General features: G+C 41.6%; 1 protein-coding gene across 1 annotated transcript in view; it reads left to right on the forward strand.

Annotated features, from left to right (window-relative positions):
* Positions 1–12,366, forward strand: part of ST5 (suppression of tumorigenicity 5) — a 109,014-nt gene that overhangs the window by 54,201 nt on the left and 42,447 nt on the right. Inside the window, exon 2 of the mRNA XM_012654353.1 lies at positions 4,150–4,254. Within this exon, the coding sequence (XP_012509807.1) occupies positions 4,175–4,254 (80 nt within the window). The 5' untranslated portion in view covers positions 4,150–4,174. The remainder of the gene's footprint in view (positions 1–4,149; positions 4,255–12,366) is intronic.

The following is a 12,366-nucleotide window of genomic DNA, read 5'->3' on the forward strand; positions in this document are numbered from 1 at the left end:
CATTTTATTTTAACATCTATATTGAGATATAATTCACGTACCATAAAATTCATCTATATAATTCAGTGGGTTTTAATATATTCAGAGAGTTGTGTAACTATTACCACTATCTAATTCCCTGGAAAGAAATCTATCAGTCATGTCCCATTCTGCCACCCTCAACCCAGCCCTATGCAATCACTAATTTACTTTCTGTCTCTATAGATTTGCCTATTCTGGACATTTCATAAAAATGGAATCAAGGTTTATCTATGTTTTAGAATGTATCAGTACTTTATTCCTTTTTATGTCCAAATAATATTCCATTGTATGGATATACCACATTTTGTGTACATGTATTCATCAGTTGGTGGATATTTGGGTTGTTTTGCATTTTGGCTATTATGAGTAATACTGTTATGACATTTGTGTACAGGTGTTTGTGTGAACATATGTTTTCATTTCTGTTTGTTATATACCTAGGAGTGGGTCATACTGGTTCATATGGTAACTCTGTGTATAACTTTTTGAGGAATTGCCAAATTGTGTTCTAAAGTGGCTATACTATTTTATGTTCCCACCTGCAATGAATGAGGGTTTCAGTTTTTCTACAGTCTTACTAGCACTTATTTTTGTCTGTGTTTTTTCATTATAGCCATCCTAATGGATGTGAAGTAGTACTTCATTGTGGTTTTGATTTGTATTTACCCAATGACTAGTGATATTGAGCATTGTTTCATATGTCTATTGACCAAATTTATATCTTTGGAAAATTTCTATTCAAATCCTTTGCTTACTATTTAATTGGGTTAGTTGTCTTTATATTATTGAGTTGTAAGAATTCTTCATATATTCTGGGCACATGTTTCTTAGCAGATACATGATCTGCAAATACTTTCTCCCATTCTGTAGTTTGCCTTTTTTACTTTCTTGATGGTATTGCTTACAGCACAGTTTTTTATTTTGGTATAATGCAGTTTAGTGGTTTTTTTGGTTGTTGCTGCTTGTGCTTTTGATGTCATATCCAAGAAACCATTGCCTACTCCAGTGTCACAAAGGTTTACTTCTATGTTTTCTTTTAAGCTTTGTTTTTGTGATTTTAGCTCTTACATTTAGGTCTATGAGCCATTTTTACTTAGTTTTTATATATGGTATGATACAGGAGTCCTACTTTATTCTTTTGTGTACAGATATCCAGTTTTCTCGGCACCATTTGTTGAAAAGACTCTTCTTTCCCCCATTGAATTGCCTTGGCATCCTTGATGAAAATTATTTGACCATAAATCTAAGGGTTTATTTCTGGGCTCTGTACTCTATTCCGTTGATCTCTGTTTTTATTCTTATGTCAGTACCATACTTTCTTGATTACTGTAGCTTTGTAGTATGTTTTGAAATTGGCAAGTCTGAGCCCTGCAACTTTATTCCTCTTCCTTGAGTTTGTTTTGGCAGCTCTGGGTCCCTTGCATTTCCATAAAATTTTAGGATCAGCTTGTCAGTTTCTGCAAAGAAGCCAGGTAGGATTTTGATGGGTATTCTGTTGAACTTGAAGATCGATTTTGGGAGTTTTATCATGTTAACAATATTCAGTTTTCTGAGTCATGAACATGTTATGTCTTTCCATTTTTTGATGTCTTTAATTTCTTTCAGTGATGTTTTATAGTTTTCAGTGTACATGTCTTACAGTTCTTTTCTTAAATTTATTAAATGTTTCTAAGTGTTTTATTCGTTTTGCTGCTATTATTAATGGAATTGTTTTTAGATTGTTCATTGCAAGTGTCTAGAAATAAAATTGATTTTTATATTGATTTTATATCCTGCAGACTTTTCTTGAACTCACTTACTAGCATAATAGTTTTTTAGTGGAATCCTTAGGATTTTCTACATACAAAATCATGCCATCTACAAATAGAGATAATTTTACTTCTTCCTTTCTAATCTGGAGGTACTCTTAAATTTTAACCTTTTTCTTCCTTTCATTATTTGGCATAAAATAGTGTTCCCTAAAGGATGGTGCTTTTACCACTGGTGATATATTAGGTTATTAAGTATGATATGTCTGATTTCCTTAAGTACTAAGTTTGATAGTTGATATCTCTGACATTTCACTTTGACGCTTTTTGTTTTATTTTTATTGTGAAGGTACATCCTCATTCTTTCAAATGCAGGGTTTGGTTTGTGATTATCTTTCAAATTTTTTTTTAGAGCAATTTTTGTGAAACCATGGATAAGTAAAAAATTCCTGTTATTTTCAAATATGAGTTCTGTTGTGGAACCAGTGCTGCGCAGACAGCTTGAAATATCAATGAAGTATTTGGGAAGGATGTGGCTAATGAACGCACAGTACGACGGTGGGTTGAGAAGTTCTATTCTGGTGATTTTAATCTTGAAAATGAGCCACATGGGTGACCTGAGATCAAGGTGGGTAATGATGAACTGAAAGCTGTACTGGAAGCAAATCGATCTCAACCCATGTGTGAATTAGCAGCAAGGTTTGACATTACTATTCCAACAATATTCGACCATTTGAAACAAATTGGCAAGGGTACCAGTAGCTGATAGATAGATGAATAGATGGGTACCATATCAATAAAACAAGTGTCAGAAGAGAAATTATCTCAAAGCTTGCCTTTCTTTGCTGTCATGACATAAAGCAAACTGTTTCTACACCATATTGTTATATGTGATGAAAAATAGATTCTTTTTGACAACTGAAAGCATTTGGCATGGCTGATAAAGATGAAGTGCTGAAACACAGTCCATAACTGAATATTCATCAGAAAAAAAAAAGCTGATGCTGTTTGTTTGGTGGTCCAGCACTGGTATTATCCACTACAGCTTCATGAAAACTGGCTCATCGATAACAGTGGATGTCTCCTACAAGCAACTGGATGAAATGATGAGGATGCTTGTGATTAAGCAGCCGAGATTGGTCAATAGAGACAGGCCAATCCTCTTGCAAGACAATACTTGAACACGTCACATAAACAATGCTGCTCAAACTATGGAGGCTGGACTTAGAAACTCTCTGTTATCCACCATATTCACCAGACCTTGCACCAACTGACTACCACTTCTTCCAGGCTTTGGACTACTTGCAAGGAAAAATATTCAATTTTCAGCAAGCTGTGGAAAATGCTGTCCACTATTTCATTGCCACTAGTTCTCCAGGCTTCTTCGCTGCTGGCATAAACAAGCTGCAGTTAAGATGGCAAAACTGTGTTGATAGTTTAGGTGCATACTTTGATTAATTACACTGCTTCTTTTTGACATGTAATAAACTAAACTTTTGATTCAAAATCAGACATTTCATATTTAATGGCCTAATATTAGCTAACAGTATATGAATGGACATTTTTTTGCTTTGTAAATATTTAAATTCTTTAATGTATATTTTATTTTAATGGGTATTAGAAAAAATATTATTAGTACTTCTAGCTCACAATTTTATGGTGTCTGCTCTAATGTCCCTTTATCAGAATGGTGTTCCCCGAACATCCTATTAAAATAACACACCCTCTTCTCTCTTTTCCTCTACCTTGTGTCATTTTTTTCCCTTTATGCCACTTATCATCACCTTACATTTTATATGCGAATTTACACTGAAGTGTTACACAGATGTGATATGTGTGTGCTTATTGTCTGTTTCTCCCCACTAGGATGTAAGCTCCATGAGGGCAGAGAATTTGTTTTATCCTTGCTGAATTGCATTTGCCTTGGATGTGGGTACTCAGTAAATATTTGTTGAATGAATGAATGTTTATTGTTTAGAACAAGGTTAAATTTTTTTAAGAAAAGGAAATCAGTTTCAAGTTTATTCCAGAAAAATAAGTAGATATACAAACATGGCAGAAATCAGAAAGGCTATGTGGAATGGTAAGTTTGGGGAACCCCTTAAGAAATGAGGAGAGGTGGGATTGAGGTGGAGTTTTATTTTTATTTTTTCATTTTCCGTGAAGTGGTAAGTTATCTGTTAGCTCATAGACTCGTCCCTACCAGCGGTCTCTTGAGGCTCTTAAGCTGTAACATACGGAGTTAAACATATGTGGGAAAGTGGTTTCTACCACCTGCCACAGAAACCCTCTTGGCAGTTTTGGAGGTCATCTGGAAGATGTTTGAGGTGCTTTTGGCTGCCCGCGGAAACTTGGCTTACAGGCCTTGTCTTCTTTTCAGGGCTCTGAGTTTGCAGAGAGCCGAAATGACCATGACTGCCAACAAGAATTCCAGCATCACCCATGGAGCCGGAGGCACTAAGGCCCCTCGGGGGACTCTGAGCAGGTGGGTAGGGGAGCACTGGGGGATGGCATCAAGGGACAGCCAGATGTACATAATTACCATCGTCACTCTGACAATCATCCAGGTGACTGGTCTAGGCCAGCTTGTGTTGACCATTAGGCAGAAGTCATTTTCTAGTTCTCTAAGTTTTCCTAGGAGACAGCAAACAGTAACCCTAAAACAAGCTTTGCTTGTGCTGTTGGAGATGGCTGGTGTTCAGGGACAGAGCTGGCAGGAAGTAACTGATGTTCTTCTGGCTATAACTGTTTCCCAGGGTGGGGGCAGTTTGGGGCTTGTGCCTGAGCTAGGATGCACTGTAGTGATCGAGGCTGACCACATTGGGATAGGGGTGAGTAGGCAGTTATGCACATTAGCACTAGTTCTAAGCAGAAATCCAGGCTTTATAAGAGTTCAGACAAACCACAGATTTTGGAATCATATAGAATTGGGTTCAAATCCATGCTCTAACTAGTTACGAAATAGTGAGCTCCAAGGACGTTTTCCTTTGCCTTTTAAAACCTTAGTTACCTAATCTGTAAAATAATAATAATAGTACTTATCTCACAGAGTTGCTGTGAGGATTAAGTGAGATAATATATGTCTGTGCTTAGCATAGTGACTGGCATAAAGCCATTCAGTATTAACTCTCTCCTTATGATGAAATCAAAGCTTCCAGAACTGTCAGATAGATGTACAATGCTCTCACTAGGGCTTCTTAGGTCTTGGCCAAGGCTGGATGCTGAGGTCCTAGAAGAACCTTTAGTCTTTTTTATTAAAGCCACATACTTTTGATAGCCCCTTCTGCTGAATCTCTGGTGGAAAAATTTGGCTTTTGGGACCTCAGCCACAAGAATGGATTGCTATGAGAAGGACGCTCACCTTTGTTTATGCTCAGGGCTAGTTTCTTCCTGGATGTCTGGTCTGTGCAGTGCTAGGCTGAGTCCTCTGTGGTGTGGCACACTCAGGTCTTTGGTCAGAGGCAGTGGTAGATGCTTGGTTCATTTAGAACTGGAGTCCAGATACAGTTGGTACAATAGGGCACTGGATGTAGCCCTTGGGAAGTGATTGGCATGAAGGAGGCAGAGGTTCTCCATACATACATGCAGGGCTTGTTTCCAATAGAAACAGTCTGGATAGACTGTGCCAACCAAACAGGGATTGGTGGGCTCTGACTTGTTAAGTACCTAAGAGCTTGGGACTTAGCTAAACAAATTGAATATCCACTTTGTGGCAGCAAGACCAATAAGAACACTCCCTGCCCCTGCCCATTTGATCCCTCTAACCTAGACTGGTGTTGCTGGCATACCTGCTTCCCTGAACTGGGTAAGCTGGGAATGGCAGGGGCCCACAACTTCTTGGATAAAACAGGTGGAGAAACTGACGTCTTCCACAGCATGTTGGTGGCCCAGGCAGAAACAGGTTGAGATCTCAGCATCTTTGTCTCCCATTGCCTGCTCCTAGGAACCACTTTTCTTGGCTCCTATTAGCCTGGTGTTAGCCTTTACCATGGTCGAGTTGGCAATGGAGATAGGAATTAAGGTTCCCTTTTTTTTTTTAACGTCAGACTACTGTAGAGGTAAAACAAACATATGTGATTGTATATTTTTATTCTTAATTTTAAAGACATGGTATATTTAGAACCCAACTTGGAGATTACATACCCAGCAACCCCAGACTCCTTTGAGGATTCATTTTTTTTCTAATTTCCACCATATAGGGGTGGGCTGAAGGGTTGGGAGATGCAGTATTTACACCAAGTTTCAAAGCAGAACCAAGACTGCTGACAGGTGCCCCAGTTTCTATTTGGAATACATGCCTGCGTGTTTCTAAATGTTTTCAGAAATCACTCTTCATTTAGCTTCTCCACATGCTTGTCATCATAACATACTGGATGATGTATGAAAATATCTGAGCCTCAGATGTGCCTAAAAAAAGCATCTTTCCAGACTCCCTTCTAAGTCTTCGCTTCCTTCCTGCCACATTTCTGCTTCTCTTCTCCCCTCCTTCCTTTCCTGGGAATCTGGCTTTTGTTGGGGAGTCATAGGCCTCTGTAGCTATCTACACCCTTCTCTTAGAGGCTACCCCTGGGCCGTAGGTATTGTTTAGAGATTGTGTTCTAGTGGTTTCTTTGGCTGCCTTCTCCCGGCCACATCTGGGTGTGTTCTTTGGGCTGAGTAAGGCAGTAAATCCAGTAAATCACTGGTTTAAGTCACTGGAAGGCATTGTCAGTGAACTCTGAGGGTTCTCCTAGGTGCCAGGCTCTGTGCTAGACACTGAGGGACAAGGAGGGATGATTCATTCTCCTTCTCTAAGGTATTTATAACTTGGATCTATGATGTTGGCACCTGAATTTCTTAGTCTGACCTTTCAATAGCTGTTTGGGTGGGGCCCTTTTATCATTGCTAGCCCAGGAGTCCAAGGAGGAGGAGACTTCTTGGTTCGGCCAGGGCTTTGGTTGGGGAGGGGAGGGGTGCCAGGCCTTGGAAAGCTGGGCCTTTGACACCCTAGCTGAGGCATTTGTATCTAGCTTTGATTGAAAAGGGAGCTCTGGGGCACAGAAAACTGTCAGGGATAGGCAGACAGAACCCAGCGGAACTGTCAAGATATGTATTTGCAGTGCTGTATCCTTAATTTGTGTAAGACTTCAGCTGGTGCTACCACCAACCCAGTCTGAGTTAAAGATCCTGGATTCCAGTCCCTAGGTTTTCACAGGAGTTTTGCTAATTTATTCCCTTTCTTTACCTTTGCAGCCCAGTCTTGATTTGGCAGGAATATGTAGGAAGGGGAAATCTAAGCCTTTGCATTTGACTGCCTTTTCTCTTTGTTGGTGAGGCTGAATGGGCATACTGTTTCCCCCTTACCTGCCAGATACACCTTCCCAACAGGCTGTTCCCACTTCAACTCACAGGATATGGTTGCATCCAGCTCTTGGGGTGAGAGGTGGGAGTCTCAGAGCTCCTCTGAATTCCAGAGGTCAGACTTTATTGTGTTGGTGTTGATGACTTGGGGTGGGACTAGAAGCAGCTTGGTGACTTGCAAACAAGGAAGTATTATGTTTAGAGCTAATTCAGCTGCCTGGATGGGGTGACCTTTGCCACTTGCTACTCTCAGATTTCACTTATTTGCAGTAAGACCTGGCAGATGGGGGAGAGGGTAGGGGGGAGTGCTCTTCTCAGAAGACCTGCTGTGCCTGCTGATTTCCTCCGAAGCTTCTTCCCTATGAAACTCCAGCACTTGTGTCACTGCAACTCGGAAATACAGGCTGTCAGTCTCGTATTTGGGAACCTTGCTTGCAATTGTAGATGTGGGAAATCTGTGAGAATATAGACTTATTGAGGCAAGGACTTCTTTCTGTGTTCCCAGAGCCTGAAACAATGCCTGGCACGTAGAAGACATTAACTATTTCTTGATCAGTTGACTAGATGGCTGGGAGAGCAAACTCTTAGAGCATAGGCTGTTGTGCTGTTCAAGTCCTTGTAATACCTTCCAGTGGGTCTTCTTAGCTTTGGACTCTCTTTCTATCCAGTCTGTAGAGTGTTAGGAAGGCAAAGCTGAAAAGGAGCTTTAGAACTCTTTCACTCTAACCCACTTTATTTACATATTGGGAAACTAAGGCATAGAGAAAAGGAGGTACTCCCTAATGATACAAAACTAGTGGGAGGAAAAGCTGAAACCTACCTCTCTTGATCCTTCTATTATTTTATTATGTCACCACATTCACTTCCCTATAAATATTGCTGTTACTGGCACCTCCCTGCTCAAAAACTACTGCTATCCATGATAATGTCTAACTGAGTCTGGTTTGCAAGGCTTTCCGTGATCTGGCTTTGATCTTTCTTTCTATCCTTATCTTTCCCTGATCTCTAATGCAAACCTTAAATTTCTGCCAGTCTGGATGCAAATGTTACTTCTCTCCCAGTGCTTTTCTTGAACATGCAGCTAGGATGGATGCCCCACCCACCCTGCACTTACTTAGAATCCTTGGTTTGGAGCCTCCAAATGGCAGTTATCATGCAGTACCTCATAGGGGGGATATTTGTGTGGGTCTTATTTCTCCTACTCAGTTGGAACTCTGTGGAGGCCCAGCATATACTCTGTTGGAGTAGTAGAGTTGGGAGGGATCTTGGGATACATCTAGCTCAGTTACTTCCATTATGTATGAGGAAGCTAAAGCCCACACAGCTAATTGGCAGTGGAGCCATAATTTCAAATCACATTTTCAGGTTTCTGTGCAAATGATGGCCTCAGTTTGTGATATGGTGAAATCAAAGATGGCTTGAGGTCCCACTGCCAGAGTGGGTCAGATTTGGACCCTGTGCCTTAGATTTCAGAAACAGGGTAAGAACTTACAGAAAAGAAAAATCTTCTGAGAGTAGTAGCTGTGGGTAAAAGATAGTATTGCAGAGCCTGTCCTGGCCATGGCAGGCAACCCCTCCGGAGGACCCGTGGCCTCAGCCCCTGTTACCCAAAATGCTTCCTGGAATCCAACCATGATGCCATCATTACTGTTCTGGTTATTTATTGCTGTATAACAAATGACCCCAAACTTAGTGGCTTAAAACAATAACAGTCATTTGTTTTGCTTGTAAATTGCAATTTGGATAGGGCTCAGCAGGGAAATCTTGTCTCTCTGTTCCTTCCAGGGTCAGTTGCTGTGGCTTTAAGTTTGGTGGTGACTCAATGCTAGGGACTGGAGTCATCTGAAGGCTTACATGTCTGACAGTTGATGCTGGCAGTCACCTGGGACCTCAGCTGGGAAACACCTCATGTTGCCTTTACATGTGGTTAAATGTTTTCACAGCATGATATCTGGGTTCCAAGAGTACATATCCCAAGAGAACAAGGCAAAAATGCATGGCATTTTAATGATCTGGCTTCAGAAATGAAATAGTGTATTTTCTGTTATACTGTATTAATTATAAGAGAATAACAAAGGGTTGCTTAAGTTCAGGAAAAGGGAAGATAACTACAAAACTATCTATGGGATAAGTTGTGATACCTGTCTTTGGAAAATACAGTGTGCCACAGTCTGCCCTCTGGTCACAATTCACATCCTTCCCAGATGCAAAATATACTCAGTCTCTCCCCTAAGATCACAGGTCTCATCCTATTAATGGCATCAGCTCAAAGTCTAGAATCTTGTCATCAAAATCAGGCCCAAGTATAGATGAGACTTTCTGGGTGCAGTTCTGTTCATTGGGTGTAGCTCTTTGAGTACTGTTTGTCTTGTTGTGGAGACCTGTAAATTAAAGAGAATATATATCTGCCACCCAAAATACACTGGTGGGACAGGCCTAAGATAACCACTGTAGATGCTTCTTTTCAAAAAGGGGAAAACAAGATGCACCTAGCAGTGACTGGTTCTTTGTAATTCTTATATTCAGTGAGGAATCTGTTGCTAATTCCTTGATTGGATCTTGGTTCTACTGCCTCAATTCATTTACCTTGTCTCTAGCTCCATCCTCTGGGCTTTTGGTTCTGCCCTCTGGGTCATCCTTTCTTTTCTATAAAAGGTAGCTCATTATTGTAGGTAAGTAGTTTTCTCTATCTGCTTCGTGCCGTAACATGTTAAGGGTCCAAAGCTGTCTCTTCATTTTGTACTCTGTCTGTTCTTTTTAGTCCAAGCTAGTATACTTCCTTTAAAAACTTCACGGGGCTAGGCGTGGTAGCTCATGCCTGTAGTCCCAGCACTTTGGGAGCCTGAGCTGGGAGGATTGCTTGAAGCTAGGAGCTTGAAGACCAGGTTGGGCAACATAGCAAGACTCATTCTCTACAAATAAAAAAAAAATTAGCTGGGCATGGTGGCATGCACTTGTAATCCCAGCTACTTGGGAGGCTGAGACAAGAGGATCTCTTGAGCCCAGGAGTTCAAGGCTGCAGTAAGCTATGATTGTGCCCTTGCATTCCTACCTGGGTGACAGAGCAAGACCCTGTCTCTAAAAAAATTTAAAAAACCGAATAAAGTGTACAGTTTGAGTTTTCACATACACTCAATAAAACCATCACTATAATCTGGAAGCCAGTTCTTAATTTGAGAATTATTTTCCTGTTTAGAGCGACTGGCGATGAAAAACAGTTTTATTTTCTGACCCAGCAAGCCCTTTCTCATTTATGTTTCTTTAAATTTTGCTTGAAAACTGAACAGTTCCTTTTTAGCTCATCTCTTTTCTCTTTTTCACTGTAGGCAGCTAGAAGTCAGATGGCATCTTTAGCACTTTGCTTGTAAATCTCCTTTGCTAGTTTATCAAATTTATTAGCTGTATTTCCTATTTTCTATGTTACCACAGGCGACAGAATCACCAAACTTTTCAACCCTATAAGGGTCCCCTTTCTTCCAGCTTCTAATAACATTTTCCTTACTTTCCATTAATCCCCTGTTGACAGCCCAAAAGCCAGTGTTTTAAGATTTTGTTTCAGTAGCCACCCCACTTACAGGTACCAAAATCTGTTACAGTTATCTACTGCCAAATGACAACCATTTATTATGCTCCCAGACTCTATGGGTTAGAAATTCAGCCAGAGCACTGCAGGGATGGCTTGCCCTTGCCTCGTGATGTCTGCCCTGGCTAAAAAGACTTCGTGGCTTAGGGTGGCTCAATGGCTAGGGGCTAGTATCACCTAGAGGTGCCTTAACTTTCATGTCTGGGAGTTGATGCTGGCTGTTGCTGGGTCTTTTCCTGGGACTGTCAGCTGCAACACCTGCATCTGTCCTCTCCACCTGGCCTGGGCTTGCTCATAGCATGGGAGACAGGATTTAGTAGCTGCTAGTTTCTTGAGTCCTGGGCCTGAAAAGTGGCATGGTGTCATTTCTACTGTATTCTATTAGTTAAGCAGTCACAAAGCCCAGATTTGAGAGGAAGGGTTATTTTGACAGGAGGCTTGTCAAAGAATTTGGAGACCAATTTTTAAACCCACTACAAGAGCCGTTGGCATGGTTTCCTAGAACTGGGTTTCTCTTTCTCTTGGCTTTGTATAATTTCAGGCTCTACTTTATACAGAAGCCCAGTTTTTACTGGAGTAGGGCGTGAGGGATTTTCTTGTCAGGCATCAGTAGCCTCAGAGAGGGCTTCTCCATTTTAAGGATTCTCTCTGTGTTCACTGCTGCTGCTACTTAGAAGGCTTGGGGTTCCTACCCAGAGAAGAGTTCACCGATCCTCTTTGTGCATCCTTAGAAATCAGCTGGAGGGCAAACAGGTATGGCTTTGGTAGATTCTTAGATGTGCTTTCTGGGTGTGAAAAGGCGGCTCAGTTTGTGCTGTGACCCTGGCTACCTTTCTACTTACCCCGACAAGCTGTGAGGGCCCTTGAGAGTCTCTATAGATGGTGGCCTAGACATAGCCCCAGTTGGAGGCTGAGGCTGCCCTGGATCCGGGATCCTCCCAGCCGTTGGTGATGAGATTGCTTTGGGAGCAGGAAGGCCAAGTTGTGAGTGTCACCCTGTCTTTTGTCTTTTTATTGAGACTTTTCTGGAATAGGATGTCAGTGGGAGTTAGCAGATAAGCCTCTGCTCTGGGCTGGGGAACAAACACCTGGACTTGCTAACAAGACTCAGGCAACCTTTCTCCTTTTTCTCCTTCTCTGTACTCAGAGTGTGACCTTGGAGTAGCACAATGAGAATGCTATCCCCAGAGTTGGGGCAATTGCTGAGTGGTGGGAGGATGCTGATGCCAGCTTCAGCATGGTGAATGGCTACCTCCTGAGCAGTTTCATTTGAAGCAGGCTAGATACCTGCTTAGTAGGGATGGAAGTATATTGGAAGCTGGGCCCTGTGTGACCGTAACCTGCAGACAGGCAGGCTCACTTCTTGACATTCATAGCATATCCTAGTTCCTCTGGGGCTATTTTCCTGGACTTCTAGGACTTTTCCCTAACTGGCTCCAACTTGGTCCCTTCCTATCATTATCACTTGTGGTAGCCCTATGACCAGAAAAAAAAAGCAACTTCGAGCATGCTGAGTTCAGAACTGCCTTGTCATCAGGGACTAAAGGCAGCCTTCCCTCCAAAAAATATCCCTTGGTGCACTTGACAATGTATGGGGCATTCCTTAGCACAATTGCTTCCTGCTGTGTCACTTGAGATGGGCCCGAGTCTCTAACCCAGGGATTGGGTCATGTT

Source organism: Propithecus coquereli, unplaced genomic scaffold, assembly GCF_000956105.1.
Source record: "Propithecus coquereli isolate 6110/MARCELLA unplaced genomic scaffold, Pcoq_1.0 Scaffold44, whole genome shotgun sequence".
In the NCBI taxonomy this organism is placed as follows: Eukaryota; Metazoa; Chordata; class Mammalia; order Primates; family Indriidae; genus Propithecus; species Propithecus coquereli.